Below are 23141 nucleotides of genomic sequence, written 5' to 3'. Positions count from 1 at the left end.
TGAATATATTGTTATTTTATTTTTCAAAAAGGTTCCAATACAAGGCCCCAGAGTAGGACATGCAAATCAATGGCCCTCCAACGGTCACTGTCGGGTGGCCAGCACAGTCTACCACCACAGCCTGTGGCCTGTTAGAGGCCAGCCTCTCACCTTGAGTCCCGTCACCAAACTATGCCAGCGTCCAGCCTACCACATGGCTCTTGGTGACTCAGGTACATTTTAGTATCTGAACAAAAGAGACACATTGAGCAGCGAGTATAATGAGTAAGTGTCCTTAGTGTATTAGACGAGGGAAAATACAATCAAGGCATAAAAGGGAAAGTCAGCTTCATTTGATGCCCGAATCCCCAGAGTCTCTTCCACACATGACCTGTGTCTAGGGACACCTGCCAACGACGGGTCAAGGATTTGCTCATTTTCTGATGAGATGGATGGGAGCTGTCTGCACTGAAGGGAGGTAGGATGGGTGAAACACTGACATGCGGGAAGAACTTGAAGTGGTGGTTGCAATTCATAGGCCACTGTTTCCATGATGCTCCCCCATCCCTGTAAATCCAACACTGTGCCCATCTTTGGGTCTATGAATTCCGGGAAATGGTACAACGGAGGGATAGAGAATTCTGACTCCAGTCATGTCTGTGATTACAGGAGATGCAGCCACGGAGGAATTCAGTCACATCAGAGGGTTTTAGTTTGGTTAAGTATATTCAGTGATTCTTTTTTAAATTTAAAGACATGTTTCTTTTAGGTCTGGTTCTCATTGCTCTCAAGTTAAAAACAGATTGCTACCTGCAGCTGATTTCAGGGAAAGGGTATGTTTGGTAAACTAGTCTTAACTGAAACCACCAGCTAACTAAAGGAGATATATTCTCATTAGAAAAATAACTATGAGGACAAGCAGCACTTGGCTCCGGAACTGCCTGCTTTTTGGTGCAGAGAGCTTCCTTCTTCTCGGTCAGAGAGAAAGGACAGACCGAGCAGCGAGGAACATGCAGTCCTCCGTAAAACCCTCAAGAGTAACAGCATGACGGGCACTGACCTGGAGGGAGTAACGACACCTGTACCAGGCAGCATTTGAGATGCCTGACTGCCAGCTTCCCCAAACCATGACAATCAGCAACGCTGGTAACTGGCTGACCTTAGTAACCCACTCGCACTGCTTTATGAACAGGACCCAAACTCAAAAAGGTCCTCCACACACGCTCCGCCCACCCACTCACTCCCCACTGCCACGCTTCTGTACAGGACCTCTTCATTCAGCCCAAAGAGCCAGCAGGGGCTAAAGAAATGTGAATAGTGTCAACACAAATACAGATTACTGTTAAACCACAGTAATTTTTCAGACATTCCCAAGATCAACAGGGGTCTTCCCAGAATGAGACAAAATAAATTTCAGCCCTTACACCAGTAACCAGTGACTGTAAGAGCCAGAGTTAGTTATGGGTATAAAGTGACTAGTGGTCAGTTATTGTTCATTAGTTAACAAGCAAAACTGCAGCAACTCTACCCAGAGCCAAGCACACTTGGGTATCTGATGTCAGATGTTAATTAAGGGTCATGTCCCTGTAAACCTAAGCACCAAAGCGAAATTCACAATTTCCCTTTTTGCCCTTAACTGGTGAAGAGTTCAAGTACTGCGGTTCTACCACAATGATCCTGGGTTGTGCCTCCTACAACATTTTACTTTTATTTATTTTTTTTGGCCACACCACACCCCTTGCAGGATCTTAATTCCCTGACCAGGGATTAAACCCATGCCCTCAGCAATGAAAGCTCAGAGTCTTAACCACTGGACCGCCAGGGAATTCCCCATTTAATTTCTTAATACTACTAAACGTAGGTGAGAGAGTATCTCACCAGTGCCCACGGTCAGCACAAGATGACCTGCAAGACAAAAAGGCTCATTGACAAGCCTTGGAAGTTACTGTCATTGACCTTCTGACTCAGGGGACTTCAGCTCTTCTGGCAAGGTTCCACGAGGGTTCCTGACCACCAACTCCTAAACTATAGCCTGGGCCCTTAGAAAAAGCCCAGCTCAGAGTAACTGTGCCGAAGCTCTAGACGACGCTTTCTCTGGGGACAGACAATTGTCCCGGTGGTCATTCACTTCCACAGAGCAACAGTTGGACAGACTCTGCTCCCAAAGTATACTACTTCTATCAGCCAAAAAGTTAAAAACTGCTGTTCTCTAAAAAGCTTATGAACAGACTCACAGTGATAACCCTGCACTGGGAGATTAACTTCCTGAAAGAGAGAAATAAGAACTAAAAGGAAGAGGGCAAGAGATCGTGAGGAAACCTCGCCCCCATCACCCCTTTTAAGAGGGGCTTTCCTGGGTCTAAACTATTGCCTCCACAGTGAGACCTTCCCCTGCCATCGCATAGGACGTGCCCAGGAGGGTAGTGGAAGTCTCAGGCCAAAGGAACATAGTCTAATGGGACAGCCTAAGAACCGAGTAAGATGTCAAGGGCTCTATGCTGTGTGTCTTGGCTAAAGGAAGGGCGCTATAGAAGGCTGCCCTCTAACACTGCAAGCTGATCGACGCTAGGCAGGAGTGAACGCGGGCACAGGTGCACACGGGAGCCATTTCTGCCCAGGGCCCAGCGGAACCGCACCTGTGACACCTCGGCAGTGAAGATTTCACGTCCCTTCTACAGGGAGAACCCAACTATTAAAAAAAACTCAGGAAAAGCAGCAAATGCATGCTGGTTCTTCCTGTTCTCGTTCCCATTTTACTATTCAGCTGTCACGGGAAAAGCTCCAAGTGCACAGCACAGAATAGCCGATTCCTCCACTCTAACCTGCAGCCAGCTTAAACTCCGCCTTCCCCCTCCATGCCGCGCCCCCAGCCCGCCCACCGGCTCCGCAGGCCCCCGCCCGGCCAGGTCAGTCGGTGCCCCGCTTCTGTTTAGCCAGGGTGCGCCTCAGCTCCCGCAGGTTCTCGGTCAGCACCTCCACCTCGTCCAGGCGGCCGCACTGCTTGGCATCGAAGATGTACGCCTTGATGTTGTCGATCTGCTGGAGCAGCAGCTCCTCCTCGATGGGCTCGGCGCCCTCCTGGCCGTTGCTCTCCTCCTCGAAGGGGTTGGTGCAGGGAGCCTCCTCGAAGGGGTTGCCAGGGACAGGGGGCGATGCGGGTGTCCGCTGGGGGGGCTCATCTTCCTCCTCGAAGGGGTTGGGGGCGGGGCCATCTGGCTTAGCGAAGGGATTCCCCGCCACAGCCTCCTCTTCCTCCTCTTCCTCAAAAGGGTTGTACTCTCTGAGCACGCGGGCTGGCAGGCTGAGGGAAGGCTCTGGAGCAGGAGGGCTGGCCGTGCCCTCGGCTGAGGGGCTGGCGAGGTCTTCTTCCTCATCGAAGGGATTCAGGGAAGGCGCCTCACTGCGCTGCGACGCAGTGCTCTGGGGCAGGAACTCCTGGCCGAGGGCTGGGGGCCCAGACCACCCTCGGAAGGGCTCGGGAGCCGAGCTGGGTGGAGAGGTCTTGGTGGCAGTGCCGCTCTGAGCTGGGGAAGAGCCCAGATCCAAAGCGTGAGCGAGGTGGGTGCGCGGCTCTCGGCCCGGCTCCAGCTGAAAAGGCCTGATCTCCCGGAAGTCCAGGGACCGAGTCCGCGTGTGCAGAGAGGCCGCCTGGCCCTGCTCGCGCTCGCGCTCGCGCTCCCGCAGCACCTGCAGCTGCTCGCGCTGCAGGCCCTCCTCCTCGGCCTGCCTGCGGGACAGCGCGATGGCCTTCTCGGTCTGCTGCTGGTCGTACTCGTCCTGCAGCTGGCGCAGGTTCTCCTGCAGCGTGCGCACCTCGTCCGCCCGGCCCGCAGCCTTGGCCTGCCGGATGAAGGACGTGATGTTGCGGATCTGCTGCAGGAGGGGGTCCGCGTCCTCGCTCTGCCTCTGGCCTTCCGCCAGCGGGAGCCAGCCCTCAGCCTTCCTCAGCGGAGCAGGACCCATGCGAGCGGGCGCCACCTCCCCGTTGGTCGCACGGGCTGCCAGGTCACTCCGCCTCTCCTCAAGCCTCCGCTGGGATTCCAGGGCAGCCTGGGAAGATACCAAAGCCAAAAAGAAACACGGTCACCAGGCCAACAGCCACACTGCCGGCCACCACTGCGGCCATGCCATCCCCATTCCAGTGAGACCCCAGTCCCCCACCTCGGGACCGTGGTATTCAGCTGCTAAAATCAAGCCATGATTTTTCAAAATTAAAATAACAAACCAGTAAGTTAAGGGGTAAGCTTTCCTCCACCTCACATTCACTGGCTAAGCACTTACCTTAAACCTCTGAGGTCTATTACCACTCATCTACACTGGAATCTCACACAATCTTAAATACACATATTATTCTCTGTTTAATACTGCATGTTCCAAAGTGTTCTAAGAACTCCCTGGTGTCTGGGTCGTCTGCAGCCTGTACTGGGGGGAGGACTGCCAGTCTCCATGGTATTCTACACAGGAGAAACTCAGCAGAACCTCCGAAAGAAAAATAGGACCTGGGGAGAAAAACAGTTACTTTGATTTCTAAAATGCAAGAGGCCAGAACAGAAGGAAAACACAAACCAGAGCGAGTGAGAGGTTCTGACTTAACGGCAACCTCACCAGACCTCCTGGGAGCCTTGGAGGCCTCTGTGCTCGTGGAGCCAGCGTCCCCTGCCTCGCTCACCTGCCTCTCCAGGATCCTCTTCAGCTCCATCTCCTGCTTCCTTTTCTGTTTCAGTTCCTCAAACTGCTCTTTGGTCGGCAGTGACATCAAACCAAGCAACTTTTCCTGTAGGGGGTCACGGACAATTTTATACTTAAACCCCTTTCAGGATAAAAAAAAAATGAATCTGAAGTTCCCTAGTGAGAGCCCGCTGAAGCTACGTCACATCAGTCTAAGACAGTCACCCTAACGAGCAGTGCAGGGAAGAACCTAACCTGGAAATCAGGTCCATGCCAGCTTCCTTATGGAGGGGCCAGCCTTTTCATTAGGAGATGATCAACACCAGACATCCCGGTTACTTGCCGTCTCAGTGAGGCCTTTTCCTGCCTTTCCTGTCTATTAGCACATCTGTAAGCCACCATCTGAGCCCCACCCCCATGCCCTCCTTTCGTTTCTCCCCAGCACTTACCACCCTCTTAAGCCATATATTCAGCTCTTTCTCATCTATCCCCTCTCTATAATATAAGCTCTACGAGAACAGGAAGGTCTATCAAGATACCCAGCACCTAAAACACTGCCTGGGCCGCAGCGGGCACCCACCAACGACTATGGAACACAGTCATCCATCAAAAGCAGGGAGGGCGTCACTCTGCATGATGGTGTCAGGCAACTAACCGAACAGGATACGCAGAGCTCCGTCAGGAGCCCCACAGGCGACTGACTCTCACAAGGGCTTTCTGAGGTTGAGACGACTCAGATGCAGCCTCCCAGGTGGAGTGAGCCCTTGAACAATCACCTGTCTCCTCCAGACCAAGGGCCCAGGGAGAGTCCCCCAGGAGCTTATCGCAAGGAGGAAATACTCTGTGCAAGCAGGTCCACCAGGCACTCCTCACAGCAGCAGAGAAATGGGAGTCTATCAGACGCCCAGGGACAGGGGAACAGTTACATAAAGGGTGGTGAGCACACCCAGAGCAGGGTCTAGGTCACTTTCCTTTGACATGCAGATTTTTCTCTAGATGTGGCTGACACACATGTAACCCTAAAGAGCAGTAAGTGTGCGAACTTAGTGCCAAGCAAGCCATGGGCCCCATCCGCCCTCCTGAGTGGTGGAGAGCGGCGGCTTTACCTGCACAAACAGTGTGGCCGAGTATCTGATCATCCTCTGCAGCCGCAGAGTGTTCGGATGTGGCGGCGGGTCCTGCTTCATGTCTAAGGTTAAGATCTTCTTACTGCATGAGAACAAACACGGCGCTGTAAGAGGCACGGCCAGCCTCAGAAACACGGGTGGAGAGTCCCCAGCCGCCAGGCTTGCGTGCCGGCAAGGTATGAGGAGAAATGCGCTCCAGGCTCCCCTGAAACGTCTTTGCGGGTGAAGCCCGTCTCTTACCCGGTGGCTGTACTGGAGGCCTCAGACAAGCACGGGGCAAACGACAAACACCCGGCCACCGAGGGCCTGTGACCGGTGCAGCGAGAAGCCCTGTGCTTAGTTTAGCATTCTGCTGTCACTGCCTTACAAGCCTCCTTTTTTGTATTTATTTCTGTATTTGGCTGCATCAGGTCCTGGTTGCTGCTGCGGGCACTCGGGTGCGGCACGCAGACTTCTCTTCAGTTGGGGGCGAGGGCTCAGTAGTGGAGCACACGGGCTTAGCTGCCCCGTGGTGTGTGGAATCTCAGTTCCCTGATCAGGGATTGAACCCACATTGGAAGGCGGATTCCTAACCGCTGGGCCACCAGGAAAGTCCCTTACAATTCTAAACTTTGATCAGGGGACCTGCATTTTCATTTTGCTTCTGATCCTGCAACCTATGTAGCTAGTCTCGCACGTACGGATGGACAAGGGTTCCGCATCTGTTTTCTGAATCACAGTACTTCCTATACTGCAAAGGGCTGATCTAACCCCAACAGCCAATCCACAGTTAAAAAGCAGTAGCTGGGAATTCCCTGGTGGTTCAGTGGTTAAGACTTGACCACTTTCACTGCCGTAGGCCTGGTTTTGGTCCCTGGTTAGAGAAATAAAATCCCACAAGCCACACAGTACAGCCAAAAAAAAACATATATATATAGCAGTGGTCAAACTGAGCTAAGAGTCTGGACTTCCATCCTGGTCCCAGCACTTTTGCTAGCTGTGGTGCATTCTTGCACCTATAAAATGGGGGTGTTGATCTCTGCATCACAGGGTAACGGGTAGAGCACAAGAGCCACCCTGTGTGGCAGCAGCCAGTGACCGGCACGCAGCTGCTGCCAGTCGGCTCCTGTTCCTGCAGCAATCACGAACGGGAAAACTCCTCAAGCAAGCTACCGAGACGCACTGAGAGCCGGAGCTGGCAGCCCCTCAGCCTCCTCCTCACACAAACCCCGGATCACCAGGACCAGGTAAGCTGGGCCTGCTGGCCGCCCACCACCCCGTAAACCCAACACATCCTCCACTTAAGCCGATAGGTAGGAACATCACCTAACAGACCTTACCTTAGCGCGTCTATCAGCTCATACACTTTCTGCACTTCCACTCGAAGGTCACTGGCATGTTCCAGACTGTAGGTTGTCTCTCCGGCACTAGGGAGAAATAATGCAGATGTTTGATCTAAGTTTCACAGCACTGAATGGACAGTGTGGTGTAAAAGGACTCTACAGGTTTAAGGCCTCACAAAGAGGGGGATAGTTAATTCTCTTCAATGCATTTTAGACTCCCCCGCCTTGTGGGTCTGCTGGTGAAGAATCCGGCTGCAATGAGGAAGACCTAGGTTCGATCCCTGGGTTGGGAAGATCCCCTGGCAAAGGGAAAGGCTACCCACTCCAGTATTCTAGCACCTGGCGCATTCCATGGACAGTAGAGTCATCGGTCGCAAAGAGTCAGACACGACTGAGCGACTCTCACTGTCACTTTCATATAATGCGATGCTCGTTCCTTCTCAGAATGTGAGTGTCAATTAACCAGAAGTCGCTTTTAACTTGCCGATGCCGTGGGAAAACTAGTGCCGAGGCCTATGACGGCCAGCTCCTAAGCTCGTTGTCAAAACAAGAAGGACTGACCCTGCTTCAGCCTACTAAAACTTTCCCTGAACAACTTCTGCGCATCTAGGAAGAGGGATGAAGTGGTTTACTACACGAGCTGCTTACACCACACCAGAGAAGGCACTTTTCTTTCCTCAAAGACTACCCAGAAAGCAGAGGAGGGGACATCAGAAAAGGCCAGTGGGGGCTTAACGTCAATTTCAGAGGAACAACGTGGTTATCACGTGGTCTCAGAATTTCATTTACGAGGCTGCCACTCCCACCAGGTGGCTTCCCTGGTGGCTCAGTGGTAAAGAGTCTGCCTGCCAAGCAGGAGACCTGGATTCGATCCCTGGGGCAAGAGGATCCCCTGGAGAAGGAAATGGCAACCCACTCCAGTATTCTTGCCTGGGAAATCCCATGGACAGAGGAGCCTGGCGGGCCACAGTCCCTGGGGTGGAAAAGAGTCAGACATCACTTGGCAACTAAGCACACACACACCCACCCACCAGACTGCTGAATTCCAAGTGCAGCGATTGTGGCTGTTCATTTTTATACCCCCAGTAACTAGCACGTGGGACGAGCTTAAACAAGGTTTACTGAGAACAGAAACATTTCAGGTGATCTCCCAGTTACTAATCCAGCCTCAGCTATGGCCACTCAGCTCCCTCCTGAGGCAGCAGCAAGTTAAGGTAAATAAAAGCACCGCCAGGCTAACCTGCTTTCCCTCTATCGGGCAGTCCTGGCTGGAGAACCCATGGTGTGACCTGCAGTCTACAGAGTCAGTAAAGCTGTTTCGCCACCTCTAACTGCACAGTCTGCAACAGAACATCAGGCCAGAACTAACAGGACTTGTACTTTGTCTCGATATCGCCAGGTCATGTGGAAGGCGACAGGCCTGGCCTGAATCTGCAATCGCTGCCCTGGTCTCAGTCACATCAGCCCACTGTGATCCTCAGGGCAGCCATCAGGCCCGCTCCATTATCTTGCGTGTTATTTGTTCCCTTGTTATGGCCTGCGCTCCCATGATAATGGAGCTGTCCTCGCTGTGCCCTGCTACAGCCCCAGCACTCAGAACAGTGCTCGGCACCTAACGCGCGCTTGGTAACATCCACTGAATCAATGAGCGGCAGACTGAAATGCACCTGCTGAAGCCCCTCAGAACTGGTCTCTGGAGGAAGAGTTAACACGCCTGGAAATGCGCTCAGCAGTGGTAGCTCCCCTCTGGCTAGCAGAGAGCCCACGGACCCACAATGGTGTCTAAGGCACAGAGCAAAAACCCAACGGGACTCTGGGAGAGGAGGCCCTAGGGTGACAATGTCCTGAGGAAAGGGCTGGAAGCCAGCTCACTGCCAGGAACACCAGCTGATGTTGCTGGCGTCCAGGTAGAAGGAAGGCCTCCTCTAATTTTAAACCCACGGGCAGGGGTGGGAGGAGGGCACGTGGCCTCCAGTGAGTTCCAGGGAGGAAAGGAGCACGCGGCAGACGCTCCCAGTCAAGGACTCTCCGTTCCGGGGAGGTTTACGCTTCTTCCCAGCTGCTCCCAGGAGGGCAGTGGGACCCGCTGAGTGAAGTGACCACTCAGTGAACTGCAGGCGGAGAAGGGACTGGGCTTTTCCTGCTCTCCTTCAGAGCCAGTGGTCTCGAGCAAGGAGTGGAGACAGGAGGGCTGGGACGCAGGAGGCGCAGGTATATGGGGGTAGTCGGGGACAGTGGGGCTGAGAGGACTCAAGAAACAGGGCTCCCCGCGCTTCCACTGTCTGCTGCAAGGGGCTGCAGCGTCTCGCTGCAAGGACTGAAGGGAAAAGGGCAGGGCCTACATCTTCAGCTACTAAAGAATTGACCAGAATGCCAGAAAACAGTCACCACTGAGTCAGTAAAACAGAGAGGAAGAGCTTACTTTAACGATGCTGCCATCTTGATGTATTCAGGAGCTTTTTGGTCAACTTTCTCCATGCAAAGCCGTAATTTCTAAGAACAAAAAAGAAGAGGTGAGTTGTGTCTCAAGATACAGAAAAGGCAACAAAAAGGTTATGCGGAATCAATGGAGATGTATATAAAATGTGCAGTTTTCTAAATTTTAAAAGAAAAATGCAGAGAGTGGCTTTTAGTTTTGTCCTGTTCATTGTTATCAATTTCCTGGTTTATAGACCTACTCTACAAGGAAATCTTGTAGGAAGGAAAGAAGGGTGAACTTTCGCCAGATGCTTTTGAGAGGACCAAGGCCCTCTAGGACACACGTCATGTGAGCTCACCAAGGTAGCAAAAGAAATCAGTTGCTATGGCCTTTATCTGCCAGGTGACGTTAGACACCACACAAGGCATTGCCAGGGCTCACTTCAAAAAAGAAGGAAACCAAAAGCTTGGCGGCTGTTTACAGAAATTATCAGATCGTGAGCTCCACATAACAATGGACAACAGCTACGTCTGCAGCTCAGCAAGGTTTTAATTAACACCATTTCTAGTAGTCTGACTATTTTCACTGTGGTTCCAGAAGCACAACCACTGGGGCCCACAGAGCTGCTAATAGTGACCATTCAGTGATGACCAGACAAAAACTCTCTCCTCCCCTGTCCGGTTTTGCACCAACTGCTTCCTTCCGCTCCTCCCCATTTCCTATCACCTCCCTGCCCAACACCCTCCTGGCTCATCCTTCTCAACCTGCAGGCCTCATTCCGGTTAGGAGGCAGAGTCAAGCTCATGCCCAGTCTGACTCTGAACCGCAGGCTCTGGCTACACTCTGCTCCTGTAACGTAGCAGCTCCTGAAGGCACTGCAGGGTTGCTGGTGGTAACCGGAGCTGAGGCATTTGAAGGGACTCAAAAGAGGAAGCTCTGTGCTTCTGGGAAGTTTCTCAAACGCCCACGTGAGTGTCCCAGGACCCTTCTGGTCCACTATTCACCACCAGCTCCTGCTCCCGCTCTGACCCACAGAACCTGTCCATACCGCATGGCAACCAGCCTTCCTCCTCTTGCCCCTGGGCCACCGAAAGCGCCAACCTCCAACTCTCAGGTGGGCAGGGAAGGGCAAGGAAGCAAGTTTGTTGCAACACACCCAGTGACTCTGCGACTCACACAGGGCCCCAGCTAGTGCCCTCTGGCAGAAACTAAAAGTAACTGAAAGGAACGATTTCCCAAAGCATTTTTCAAAATCCACGGGTGTGCACATAACGAAGAGCCCGGCCTCTGGAACTGGACTCAAGCCGGCCCGGAATCACCTCGTAGAGCCTCACGACGTCGGGCGTGCGCTGCTTCTCGTCGATCTGCTGCTCCCTCTTGAGGAGCGTGTCCTTGCAGTGTGTGCAGCAGCGGATCCGGTCATCGTCCTTCTCATCCAGGACGGAGCTCACGCTGCTCACACTGCTGATGCTGCCCCGGCGGGAGCCGTGGACGCTGTTGGGTGACTGGCTGGGGCTGGTGTGAGCGCTCAGGGAGTCCTTGCTGGCACTGGTGAGCTTGTCTGTAAAGAACACAGGATGGGCAGTGGTGAACTCCACAGGCGGGGTGCAGACGCTGCCCCGGGCAAGAGGCACCCACACCTCTGCCTGCCGGGACTCAGGCTCTGCGGTGGGCTGGACGCCCAGTGCCTCCAGGAGACAGCCAGGAGCCAAGGACAGTCTGTCCTTGAAGCTCTGAGGCTCACCCCAATCTGGCCTTACCACCTCCTGCCCTGCTCCAGCTGCCCGGACACACCCAGGCTCTCCCTGGGACCGCCCCCGCAGCCTTCCCCCATGCCCAAACCCCACTGCTACCCCTGCCAAATCTCAGCTCAAATGGCACATCCTCCAGGAAGCCTTCCTCAATTCCTTGAGGTAAAAACCATTTGCCCACCTATCAGTTCCCACCATGTCACTCCTCCTGGGGCACTTCCCACTTGTTCCGTGTGATGACAGCTCTATGCAAAGCCCAGAGCTGCCCAAGCAGTTGTGATTCCGAAGGCACAGACTGTCTCATTCATCTTTGCATCCCTATGGGTTTGTTCCAGTAGGGCTACCGCACAGCAGCTGCCCAGTAAATATCAGTTAATCAGCCCAAGAGAAGGAAGATGAAGAGTGTCCCCAGAACATAGCTCAGCTGAGACAGGGAGTCGTCTTGGGGTGAAAGGGAACTTACCAAGGTGACACGTGCCCACTGGACACCAGAGCCCCACCCAGGAAACATCTGCCCCTTCCCACATTACCCAGATGCCCTGCAGCCAACAGCACATGCATCACCGGAACTCTGCAGGGTTGCAAAACCCCCACACATCCCAGAGTCAGCCAGAATGCCTTGAGATCATCTCCAGCAACTTTTCACCAGCTGAGATTCAAAGTCCTGGGCCACTGGGTTCCTCCTACCCTGGAGGAATGGACGATGCTGACAGACCACATGTGGGCAAACAACGACCGGCGAGCCAAGTCTGCCTGGCTTTGTATGTGGCCCTCAAGCTACCTATGGTTTTCACACTTCAAAAAGGCTGTGTAATAAAGAAGAAATGTCACAGAGACAGGATGTGGGCCACAAAGCCTAAAGCACTCACTATCTGGTCTCTTATGGGAAAAGCTGGCCAACCTCTACTACAGACCATTGCTCCCCTGGGCCCTAGCACAGGGCCAAGGCTGTAGTGGGCCTCAAGGAATCAACAGTAAATGGAAGGTCCCATGGACCAAATACCGAAACAAAAAGCACCCCCAGCCCCCCAGTGGGGGCTGGTCTCTACAGGAGGTGAGGGTCCAGGCTGCCCCCACGTCACCTACTCGCCAAGGGAAGGCTGATGAGCTCCATGCACTTCTTGCACATGATAGACCCGCAGAGGCGGCAGTGGTGGCGGCGGCTGCGGATGCTGAACTTATTCCCGCAGTCCGGACAGAAAGGGACGTCCTGGTCGTTGACCCAAGGCACCACGGACTTTTCTATTGCTGTGGGAAGAATGAGACAGAAACCGAGCACACACAAAAGGAGGCCATTTTAAAAAAAGAGATCGGGTCATGATGAACGGTAAAGAACAGAAGGGGCGTGAGCAACGTTCTAGAGTTACCTCGGATCTTCGCAGACTCGGTATTTGTTCTGTCAAACGCGGTCAGCTGACAAGGAGAAAAAAGGGTGAAAAGGAACGAATCTGGTGGTGGATACACTGTCTACAGGCGGAGGCATCAAGTGGGAGTAAGTACACGGGCATTACTCAAGTCTGTCATCTCCAACCCCACAAGGTCACAAACACAACTTCACAGGGACAGAGTATTAGCTTTGCATCCAGAAGGCACTCGCCTTCCCATGACCCATTCCAGTCTCTTGACTGCCGGCTGCCCACGGAAGCAATGGCCAGGGGCAGGCAAGGACACGGTGGGGTGGCTACCGCGAGCGAGGGGGACCCCCAGTTCTCCACAGCCCTCCTGGACGATGAAAGCAGACACAAGATTCCCGCCCCACGAAGTGCACGCGGAGAGCTGAGCCTGTAGTGCCGCCGTGCCGGCCCATCTCACAGCCCAGTGGATACCCATCAGGCATTTCCAGGGCTGATGTAAACGAGAGCGGTCCTGGTACTGAGGACTCGCTCTTAAACAAACCACAGGACAAGAGGTTCCCACCGCATACGCTGGTCCTGGGGGGCCCTCCTCCCGCGTCTGGCTACCAGCCTGTCTGCCATCACAAGGCATCACCCACCCTACCCCTTCGTGTGATGGCGCCTGGGAGCCCCCAGACGAGGAAAGGATCTGAAGGCAGAAGGGCCTCCAGGCAGTCAAGTGGGCTTCACGAGAAGGGAAAGGGAAGCTGGCCGTGTGGCCAGTCACCGGCCCGGGCTGCTACCCTCAGGAAAACCGGCCCAGGCCAGCCCCGTGCGCCGCATCCTCAGCACCGCTCTACGTAGGGGGTCTTCCTGCCAGCGTCAGACACACACGATAGACTTAAGACGACACACACCCAGCAGAAATGTAATTTTTCCCTTCAAAGAATTTATACTTGCAGAAAAAAAAACATGTTTTAAAACAAAAAAATTTACCTTCTCTAACCTGATTATTAATTTATTGACTTCAACGACATAGTGGTCAATCCTGGCAGCTCGGTGTTTTTTGAAGTCAGAAAGATGGCTTCGCATAGCACCTAGAAGGAAGGGAGGAGGCAACACAAACGACTTGTCATTTCCCTGAGGGAGCCTCCCTACCCTGAATTTCAAAAGCAAGCCAAAAACCTAGGATTTTAGCTTCTTAATAAAAATTTAAAAACTAGAAAAGCTAACGAAGGAAGTTTGCTAAAATGATAACTATGGTCACCTTGGGGCTGCAAAATACGCTAAGAAAGACCTCAAGGACAGAGCCTGGGCTCTGGAACCAGCCTGTGCTCAATTCTGCCACACACTATGTGACCTTGGACGAGTTCCTTAATGTCTCTGTAACTTGGAGTACTCAGCTATAAAACGGGGAAAACAGGAGCAGCTACCACACAGTGCTGTTATCCAGATTAAAGAAGTTAAATTTATAAAACCCTTAGAACACTGCCCAGCATGTGAACTTTTGTTAAACGAAAAGGAAATAACATTATCGGCTATTCTTTTTTTTTTTAATCTTAAACTTTTCTATACTTTTCACAGTTGGTACAATACGGCTTTTTCATCAGAATGAACACAACCCTTCTCTAAACAGCCCCCAACATGCAAATGCTAAGAGATGCCTTTGTGGGGCTAGTTCAACCGATAGCATCCTCAGTCCAGCAGCCAAGACCTAGGACAATCCTCATACAGATGGAACCAAGTAGCCTTTTGTCTCAGAGTATCTGGATGAGCTCCTGCTCAATCTGTCACCGCTTCTGAAAGCTGGCCCTGCCCCCAACCCCTCCCAGCACTCAATTCATTTCTTCCTCCCAAAGACGGCTTGTTCATGTAGGTACATAACTGCATCTAGATCTTTATGCTAGATTCTTGACCATCCATTATTCTCTTCTTCCTAGCCATACTTTAACATCTAATTAAAATTTAGCTTCACATTTTTAGGAGCGGCGATGAGCATTCCTCTGAAAATCTGCCATTCGCTTGACCTTTCGCAATTGGTACCTTCCTTCAGTTGTTAAATCAGGGAAGTTAACCGGAACATCACCTTGAAAAATGTAACACTGCCAGTCATGAAATACGTGATCAAAAAACTCATAAGAGGTCATACACTTAGAATGTCTCCTTCATGTTTTTAACTGTCTTTCATATGTAACAAATAAGTATATGCATATAGTCTTATTTTTTTTTCTCCCGCCATGATGAAAATAAAACGTTTCCACTCTCTAATACGTTAACCACTGGCCACACGTGGAGACTGAGCTCTTAAAATTTGGCTGGTGTGTGGTCGTGGAACTGACTTTGACTTTTAAATCTTATTTAACTGTAAATGGAATGAGCATCACTATCCTTTCTACCTCACATGGCTTTTATGAAAGCTGAACAAGATAATGAGTATCAAAGTATAATAAAGCATTACGTGACTTCCCTAGCAATTGCTGGCTAGGACACCACGCATCCAGTGCCGGGGTTGTGGCTTCAATCCGTGGTCAGGGAATTAAGATCCTGCATGCCACATGGCTCAGCCAAAATGCAAACAAAGTATAACAAAGTACTATAAAAAAAATCATTATTTATCCATCACATGGATAGACAGTATTATATTAATGATAACTAACACTGAACAGTTAAAGGACATGGAAGATTAGTTAGTTCAGCTCCACGTGGCATGATCTTTTTGGTAAAAGCTTCACTGAGTTATCATTCAAATACATACAATTCACCATTTAAAGCATACAAAATCAGGGGGTTTTAGTTTACTGACAGGCTTGTGCAACCATCAACAAAATAAATTTTAGACTATTTCCATTACCCTCAAAAGATGATAATTCGGAAAGCAAGTAAATGATACCATAATTACACAATTCAGAAAATTAAGCTGCATGAACCAGTGCTTTTCAGTAGGCAGGTGACATCTATATGAGAAGAGACAATGGACTGTGTCTGGAGTGATGGTCAGAGGCTGGGACTCCTATTCCAGTTCTGCAGCACCCCAGCTGTCTGACCCTGGGCAGGTGCCCATGGAGTTCAGTAACAATTAAATGATTGTAAACATGTAAAGATTTATTGCGGTGCCTAACGCCCCAATGCGTTGTGTTCGAATGCCCAGCTCATCCTTGTTGGTTATCTCCCCCTACTAGGACACAAAGGTCCTGGGAAGCTTACAAGCATGCAGGTATACTGGTGTCTCTTCAGCCAACTCTGAAAACATACAGGTGCTCAATAATGAATGAATGAATGAAAAGCATTTCTTACCAAGCTCCTGGGGTTCCCACATGTAAGGATCGACCCCTCCATAGCTGAAAGACTCGTATCCTTGGGTGCCTGATTCAGCTCGATCATCTCCTTCCCGTTTCAACAGCCTGTTCTTTGCTTTCCTAGCCTTCTGGACGAGACCTTAAGAAATGGAACAAACGCCATATGAATCCATGAAGAATACCCAGTGGCGTGTTGAGGTGCTACAGGAAGAGCACTCAGATTTCCCCTATCAACCAGGTCCCAGTGCATTTCGTGAATTCTCCTGTGTCAGGGTTCTTTCATTCTCCAAGGACAGAAGCAGCAGGAGGGAAGGAGGCAAACTTCTAGGACCAGTGTCCCAACCCCATCTACTGGTCCAATTCCATCCTCCAGCCCGTTATTATAGGGATCTTGTCACTTAAAAAAATAATTGATTTATTTAAATCAATTATGAAGTTAAGGGGAGACTCAATGGCAGGCTGAGGAACATTAGCAAACCCTACCAGAAAATCAGTTCTCAGGTAAAGACTCTTGGATTCAAAGATCTGGACAAGTACTATGAAAGATCTTTACATGCTGGACGCGTGATACAGAAAGGAACCCCTGGGTCTCGGGTCCCATAAGAAAGCTGCAGATGGTGACTTCAGCAGTACTGTTATGATTAACTGTAGTCTACAATCTTAGGGCTGCAAAACAGACTTCAGATAAAATTCAAGAACTTCAAGGACAGTAATAGTTGGAGGCCAGGGAAGGACACACAAGGAACCATTGTCTCCTAAGAGGACAAAAACGTCCAGTCGAGAGTTTGAAAGGTGGAGGGAGAGCCAGCCAGCAGGAGCATGAGGACACTACAGAGAGCATCGTCTCCCCCACAAGTCACTCCCTAGCCCTGGGTCTTGCCTCCCAGATTCCAGCAAGACAGATGGAATCAGAATTTTTAAGAACACCAGAGTGGCTCCCACATTTCAAGTTTCCCAAATAAGAGGCTGATTAAGAGGAACAGAGAGAATCAGGAAAGTTAAATTCAACTGACAGCCCTTGTGTCCTGAAAAGGCTTTGTTTAAAAAAAACATGTATTTCGGACAAGGCACACGTCCTCAATTCAAGATGGACCAGGCAATGAATCCTTCCTGAGGGTTTTGTATGGCTTTGGGGCAGAAGGCAGCTACAAAGCAAGCCTAGAACCCACTGTGTGGCACACAGAACTCTACTCAGTGCTCTGTGGTGACCTAAACAGGAAGAAAATTCAAAAAGAGGGGGATGTTTGCCTACGTATAGCTGATTCACTTTGCTGCACAGCAGAAACTAACACAACATTGTAACCAACTGTACTGCAAGATAAATTAAAAACAAGAAGGAAAGAAAACAGTCCCCCCAAAAATCAAAACTAAATAAATAATTTTAAAAATAAATAGAGTAAGCTTAGTGAAGGCACCAGGACCATGGGCTGTATACACAGCGTCCCTCTGATGCCAGACACTGGGAGTTAGGAGAGAAAACAGCCCATAACCTGCCCTTGAAGCGATGGTGAGGCTACTTTTAAGAGGTTATGTTGGAGTTAGAACCAAAGCTTGAGCCGACCAAAGAAGGTCCCTCTTGTAGCCTTCCATTGTGAGCAGCGCTAAAGGGAAAATGAGAAACGCCCTTCCTATAAAAGCAGGCTTTAGTGCTCGCAGCCTGGCCCCTTAGCTGGCCTCATCTTTGAGAGTTCTTTCCAGTCCCAGGTTTTCCAGGTGCCCACAAGTCAAGCACAGGAAGCAGGAGGTGGGAGCAAGGAACTCCGTGTGGAGATGTAGTTTCCAGTATCTGATCAGCCCAGAGCATTTCTTCAGCTCAGTACGATGTTTCTCCTTTTCATTAGTTGAGAAGAAAGCCCAAGTCTCGACTTCCTGCAAATGTTTCGTGATTATGAGCCGGAGGAAAGGAAAGGGGACTAAAGCCTAGGCGTCCGATTCATTTTGCCCGTCTTCCCTTAAACAGCCAAAGCCGACAAGAAACCCACTGTGTCTCAAAGGAGGCAGAAACAGGAAAGCAGGGAGAAGCACTGACAAAAAAGAGGAACTAAATTCGATAACTTCCGGTCTCTCTCTGGCCAGGATTCACGATCAGCCCTCACTTCCCTTCAGACGGAAACAAAAGGTCCTGTCTCTATTATTTCAGTAATCTTACACATTTTCCCTAATAGAAGCGCAGCCGTCCCAGCAATGTGAAGACACCACTCTCTAACCTCTCTAGCCACGAGCACCAGAGTCTCAGCAGAATCCCAGTATACGACCCAGTCCAGCTGACACCAAGACTGGCGTTCACTGAAGCCCCTTCGCTGTCCCAAGGCCACTTAGACAAGCAGTTCATCTGTTGGCTAGTTTTCCTGCTGCAGTGCTTGCTGTGATCGGAACACAGGGCCTCGCCTCAGCTGGGATGCCATGGGCACAGAGCACGGAAGACACGGGGCCAAGGCCTGGCTCTGTCAACCCCTGCGCAACCTTGGAGAAGTCCCTGCCCATCTCAGAGTCTTGCTGTTTCTCTGTAAAATGAGACCAACCACCTTCCTGCAGGGTTGTTGGGAGAGTCTGTGAAAGAACACACATTTCTCTCTTGTTCTTTTTTCTCTTTCATCTCCTAAGAGCCTCCTCCAGAGTCTGTAGCCAGAAGCCACCTCGTCCATCGCAGCCTTCAGGATTTTGAAAATGTTTAATTGTCATATTTTTTGTCAGAGGTTATAAGCAGTAATGCTTTCGACAATTTTTTTCTGACCTGAAAAGTGAGACATGGAGTGAGATTATTTCGATTACAGGGGGCGCATGACTCACACGTGCGGAAGCCAAAGTCCACTTAGGAATATATGGATCACTCCTTTCTCTCCCACCCAACAAAGCCGTGAATGCGGCATCAGACCTTTTTATCGCCTTGAGAAGTGTGGCCAGTGGTTAGCTGAATCACTAGGAAAGAGAGTTCCAGAGCACCAGCACCGTACTTAGGGATTAGAGTCTGAAGTCTAGGAAGTGAAGACTCTGAACAGCAAAAATCACCTTCAAAAATTCTTTCTGTATTCCTTTAGGACCTGAGGGTCCTTGGAAGCTCACCAAGTTTCCCCTTTGTGGGTTTCCCTCCCTACATTCCAGCCATAGCTTCCTTTTCCTGCACTGCGGAGGACGAGGTGCAGTGAAGGAATTAAGGGTGGCAGGAAAGCCTGACTCTGTGACAGGTAAGCGGGTGTATAGTGTGCCTCCGCTTACATAGCAGAGGAAGGAATTCCACCCCAAACCCTCTGGCACTGGCAGTTAGATAATCCAAACAGGCTAGGAAGAGACAGCAGAGAACAGTAATGACACTTACTAGGTGCAAAGCCAGGCTCTACCTCACTGTGCAGCTTCACATTATGTGTGAAGCCTCGCTGTGTAGGCATTATCTCGGTGTTTAATCTCTGTGTGTCTGGAATCTTCATCAGTAAGATGGGGCCCATTGACAACACAGTTATGCTGAGAATTCAATGACATTAATGCAGGGGAATGTTTTTAATACCACCTGCTACGTGGAGAAGGAAATGGCAACCCACTCCAGTGTTCTTGCCTGGAGAATCCCAGGGACAGGGGAGCCTGGTGGGCTGCCGTCTATGGGGTCACACAGAGTCAGCCACGACTGAAGCGACTTAGCAGCAGCAGCTACATGGAAAACACTTGAAACGTGTTCTCTATTGTTATTATTAATTTACTCTTATTTATTGTGTGATGGTGGTGTCAGCTACAAACTGGCACTTACCAAGAGCACTGCCAACAACTGAACAGCAGAGGCGTTTGCCATCTGCCTCTATGGAGACTGAGCCCCACGCTGCTCTAGCTGCTGACCTTCAACAACCCCCGAGGGAGTTCAGGGTGGAGTGAGGCACGCTGTGCTCCAGGGAATCTGGTGGGACAGGTCTTTAGATGGTTGGATGTTTTTAGGAACAGATTTTATGATCTCCATCCTTGCATCTCCTCATGTCTAGAGAAGCACTAAGTCCCTTCATGGTGCATCAGACCCTCATGACTCACAAAACACCTGTTGTAAATTGAGTGCTTCACGGCAGTGCACTCCGCCTTCACCAAAACCTTATATACCGACTTTCCCTCACTCCTGCTTCGGAGCAGGCGCCCAGAGCCATCTGAGATGCTGCCTCCAGGGCTGCAGTCCGCATTTTGCTCCCAAATAAACCTTAACTCACAACTCTCAAGTCGTACATCTTTTTTTAGTTGACAGTGGCAACCACCGGAGCTGAGAAAAACCATCCTACGAGTTAAAGCTCCCAAGGACAGAACGAGGTAAGCCGGAAATCCTAGCCTCTTACTTTTAATTTGCCCTTTGACATCACGGTCTTCCCCAGAGTGCTCTTCCTCATAATGTGACTGCAGCTGATAGAAAGACTGCAGGTCCTTCAGGCACAAAGGGCAAAGGAAGCCCTCTCTCACTTCTCCTGGGTCATCCAGAGATGCCATGGGGTGTCTTTCTCAACCCCTGCAACGCAGGGGCCTCATGCCAAGAGTCAGCTGGATTCCTCCACAAGAGACAAGGGATCCCACAGCATTAGCTTAGACAAGGGGTCAAGCAGCACCCAGACGACGGGGAAGTGGCATCATGGTCCTGGATGAGGTGTCCTCCCTGGAGCAGAAGTCCTACAAAAGGAAAAAAGAAAGGGGGGGGGGGGGACAAATTCAGGCAAATTAGCAGTAACTGAGAACTTTCCTTATTCTTTTCACAATTCAAGATGGGTACTTAATGTTTTCCAGTGCAAGTCTGATAATACAAACTGCTTTCTCAAATCCTTAGACGGAAACCTAAAGCTTTCTAAGATGAGACCATCACACGAAAACAGCAACTCAATGAAGGGGGAAGCACAGACTCCTGAAGATAAGAGAGGAAAATACTCTAACGTTTCCAGCTTCATAAAGTGCATGCCATGTCTGAAGTAGTTCTCAACAAGCAGAAGTTTTTACTTGACTCTCTTTCCCTTGACCATTTATTCAACTACATATATGGAGTTTCTGCATCTGTCTCAGAAATGCACTGATGTAAAAGGGATAGCATCTATCCTAGAAACCAAACAAAAATTCCAACTTCAGTCTAGGGAAGCAGCATTAGAAACTTGACTGATCAGAAGGAAAAATCTACTTCGATAGCCTCAAACTGAAAATAACACAAATACTTACCAAAAAAAGAAAAATATATTTCGTGTCTTATGTTTGTACAGTACTTATTCTCCAATAAACTTACTAGACTTTATAAACCAGCAAACCTAACGTTCTCCCTGCCTCAAAAATAAAAGAATCAGTGCTTAAACAATTCAGAGTTTAATAAGTTACATTTTCAGTTTTATCCAGCCTAGACAAAGTCACTTTCAATGTCAACTTGGAAAGATTCCCAGCCACAGGGAAAACGTAGGCAAAACCATTCCACCAAAGCAGAGAAATTTCTCAAGAACCTGAGGCCACAAACGAGGGTGGAGAGTGAGCAGGAACGCATAAGCCTCAGCTTTGAGCTGCCGATGGACCCGCTTACAGAGCCACTGAGGAGGGACTGCCCAGTCATCAAAGCGAAAGGGGGTCGGTGACCCAGGAAATAAACAAATGAAACACGCGGTTCCTGTTTTCTTCCTCCAGTGAAAAAGCCCGACGATTGCATACAATCACATCTCAGCCCCTTTCAGAGACAGCCGCTGAAAAGACAAGCAGCTCCTAGCCAGAGGTTCATCCGAGCCTCCTCTCTTCCCACTCACCCGACCAGCCGCAAATCCAGCACAAACTCCCGAAACCTCAAGGCACCTTCACGTCCGCGGAAACGCACTGCTCAAGGTGTTCTGTCCCGGGGCACCTCTCCTCACAGCACTAACCGCAATTTGTAATCACAGGTACACAAAGCGACGAAAACCCACAGCCTGTGAGCTGTGTGAGGGCAGAGGCCACGTCCACGTTCCTACCACCACGCCCGCAGGGTCAGTGCCCGGCACGAACCTCCGACGATCCCAATAACGCCCCGGGAGGGAATGAATGAAACAGCGAACTCTAAGATCACGTACCCAAACACCCACCACAAACCACCTAGCTGGGCCCCACGTCCACAACACAAGCGAGCCGCTCATCCCCGAAATCCTGTCCGAAATCCAAATAAGGCCCACGGTTCCTGCAACTCCTCGTCCAGCGCGAGCGCCGCCGGCCGCTCTCCGCAGCCTGGGACCACACAGCCCCCCGCCGCAGAACCCAACGCCGCTAACGCGTCCCCGCGCAGCCACGGCCGGAGTGAAAGCACCGCGGACCCCCGGGCGGGACGCGCGGCAGGAGAGGCCCGGCGCCCACCACGCAAGTCACACCCACCGCCACACAGGGCCACCGCGCCACCGCCACCAGCCGCCTGTCTGCTGGCCGAAGCGGGGTGGCGCCCCAACCCGGAGAGTCGCCTGGCCCTCTCCGTACCCTGCTCGGGCCTCCCCCGGGCGCGCAGGCCTGTCCAGTCCTCAGACGCGGGCTCCGGGCCTCCGCGAGCCTTCACTCGGGCGCGGCCGCCATCTCCATCAACAGCTCGGCACTCGGCAGGCACGCCTGCGGCCGCCGCGAAACCAAAAAACCGGGGGAGAAAACACTCGGGAGCGCCGAGTCATCGAGAGGCCGGAAAAAAATTCCCCAGGAACAGCGCAGCGGCGGCTTCTGCGCAGGCGCCGGAACGAGTGGCGGGGTTTGTTTTGTTTGTTTCTTGCCTTCAGTCGTGTCCAGCTCTGTGCGACCCCATAGGCGGCAGCCCACCAGGCTCCCCCGTCCCTGGGATTCTCCAGGCAAGAACACTGGAGTGGGTTGCCATTTCCTTCTCCAATGCATGAAAGTGAAAAGTAAAAGTGAAGTCGCTCAGTTGTGTCCGACTCTTCGCGACCCCATGGACTGCAGCCTACTAGGCTCCTCCGTCCATGGGATTTCCAGGCAAGAGTACTGGAGTGGGGTGCCATTGCCTTCTCCGAGTGGCCGGTTGACGCCCCTTGATTTTACGTTTTTCCCAACCCCGCAACTTGGGGGTGTTGTTCAACGGCTAGGTCGTGTCTGACACCTTGTGACCCCATGGACTGCAGCACGCCAGGCTTCCATGTCCTCTCTTTCCCTCTCGGAGTTTGCTCAAACTCATGTCCATCGAGTGGTGATGCCATCTAACCCGGTCATCCTCTGTCATCCCCTTCTCCTCCCGCCTTCAATCTTTCCCAGCAGCAAGGTCTTTTCCAGTGAGTCAGCTCTTCGCATCAGATGGCCAAA

General features: G+C 51.1%; 1 protein-coding gene and 1 pseudogene across 1 annotated transcript; both read right to left on the bottom strand.

The window, feature by feature from the left end:
- RBSN (rabenosyn, RAB effector) lies at positions 1–22554 on the bottom strand. The gene is made up of 12 exons (XM_069561012.1): positions 22320–22554; positions 20201–20525; positions 15895–16035; positions 13597–13697; positions 12634–12679; positions 12353–12514; positions 10835–11076; positions 9519–9589; positions 7094–7180; positions 5754–5856; positions 4649–4753; positions 1–4029 (listed from the first exon to the last, which is right to left on the bottom strand). Exons 2-12 carry the CDS (start codon positions 20346–20348, stop codon positions 2887–2889), a joined length of 2349 nt encoding a protein of 782 aa, XP_069417113.1. The 5' UTR covers positions 20349–20525; positions 22320–22554; the 3' UTR covers positions 1–2886.
- Positions 21985–23141, bottom strand: part of LOC138424371 (phosphatidate cytidylyltransferase, mitochondrial-like) — a 40190-nt pseudogene continuing 39033 nt past the window's right edge.

This window comes from Ovis canadensis, chromosome 19, assembly GCF_042477335.2.
Source record: "Ovis canadensis isolate MfBH-ARS-UI-01 breed Bighorn chromosome 19, ARS-UI_OviCan_v2, whole genome shotgun sequence".
Taxonomy (NCBI): domain Eukaryota; kingdom Metazoa; phylum Chordata; class Mammalia; order Artiodactyla; family Bovidae; genus Ovis; species Ovis canadensis.
The sequence above is the reverse complement of the archived record's forward strand: the minus strand, read 5'-3'. Positions and strand labels throughout refer to the sequence as shown.

Coding starts and splice junctions, on each gene's coding strand:
- RBSN (XM_069561012.1), bottom strand. CDS start 20,348: ATGGCATCTCTGGATGACCCAGGAGAAGTGAGAGAGGGCTTCCTTTGC. Junction 13,698..15,894: donor GTGGGAACCCCAGGAGCTTG/GTAAGAAATGCT, acceptor CCTTCCTTCTAG/GTGCTATGCGAAGCCATCTT. Junction 11,077..12,352: donor CATCAGCCTTCCCTTGGCGA/GTAGGTGACGTG, acceptor TGTTCTTTACAG/ACAAGCTCACCAGTGCCAGC.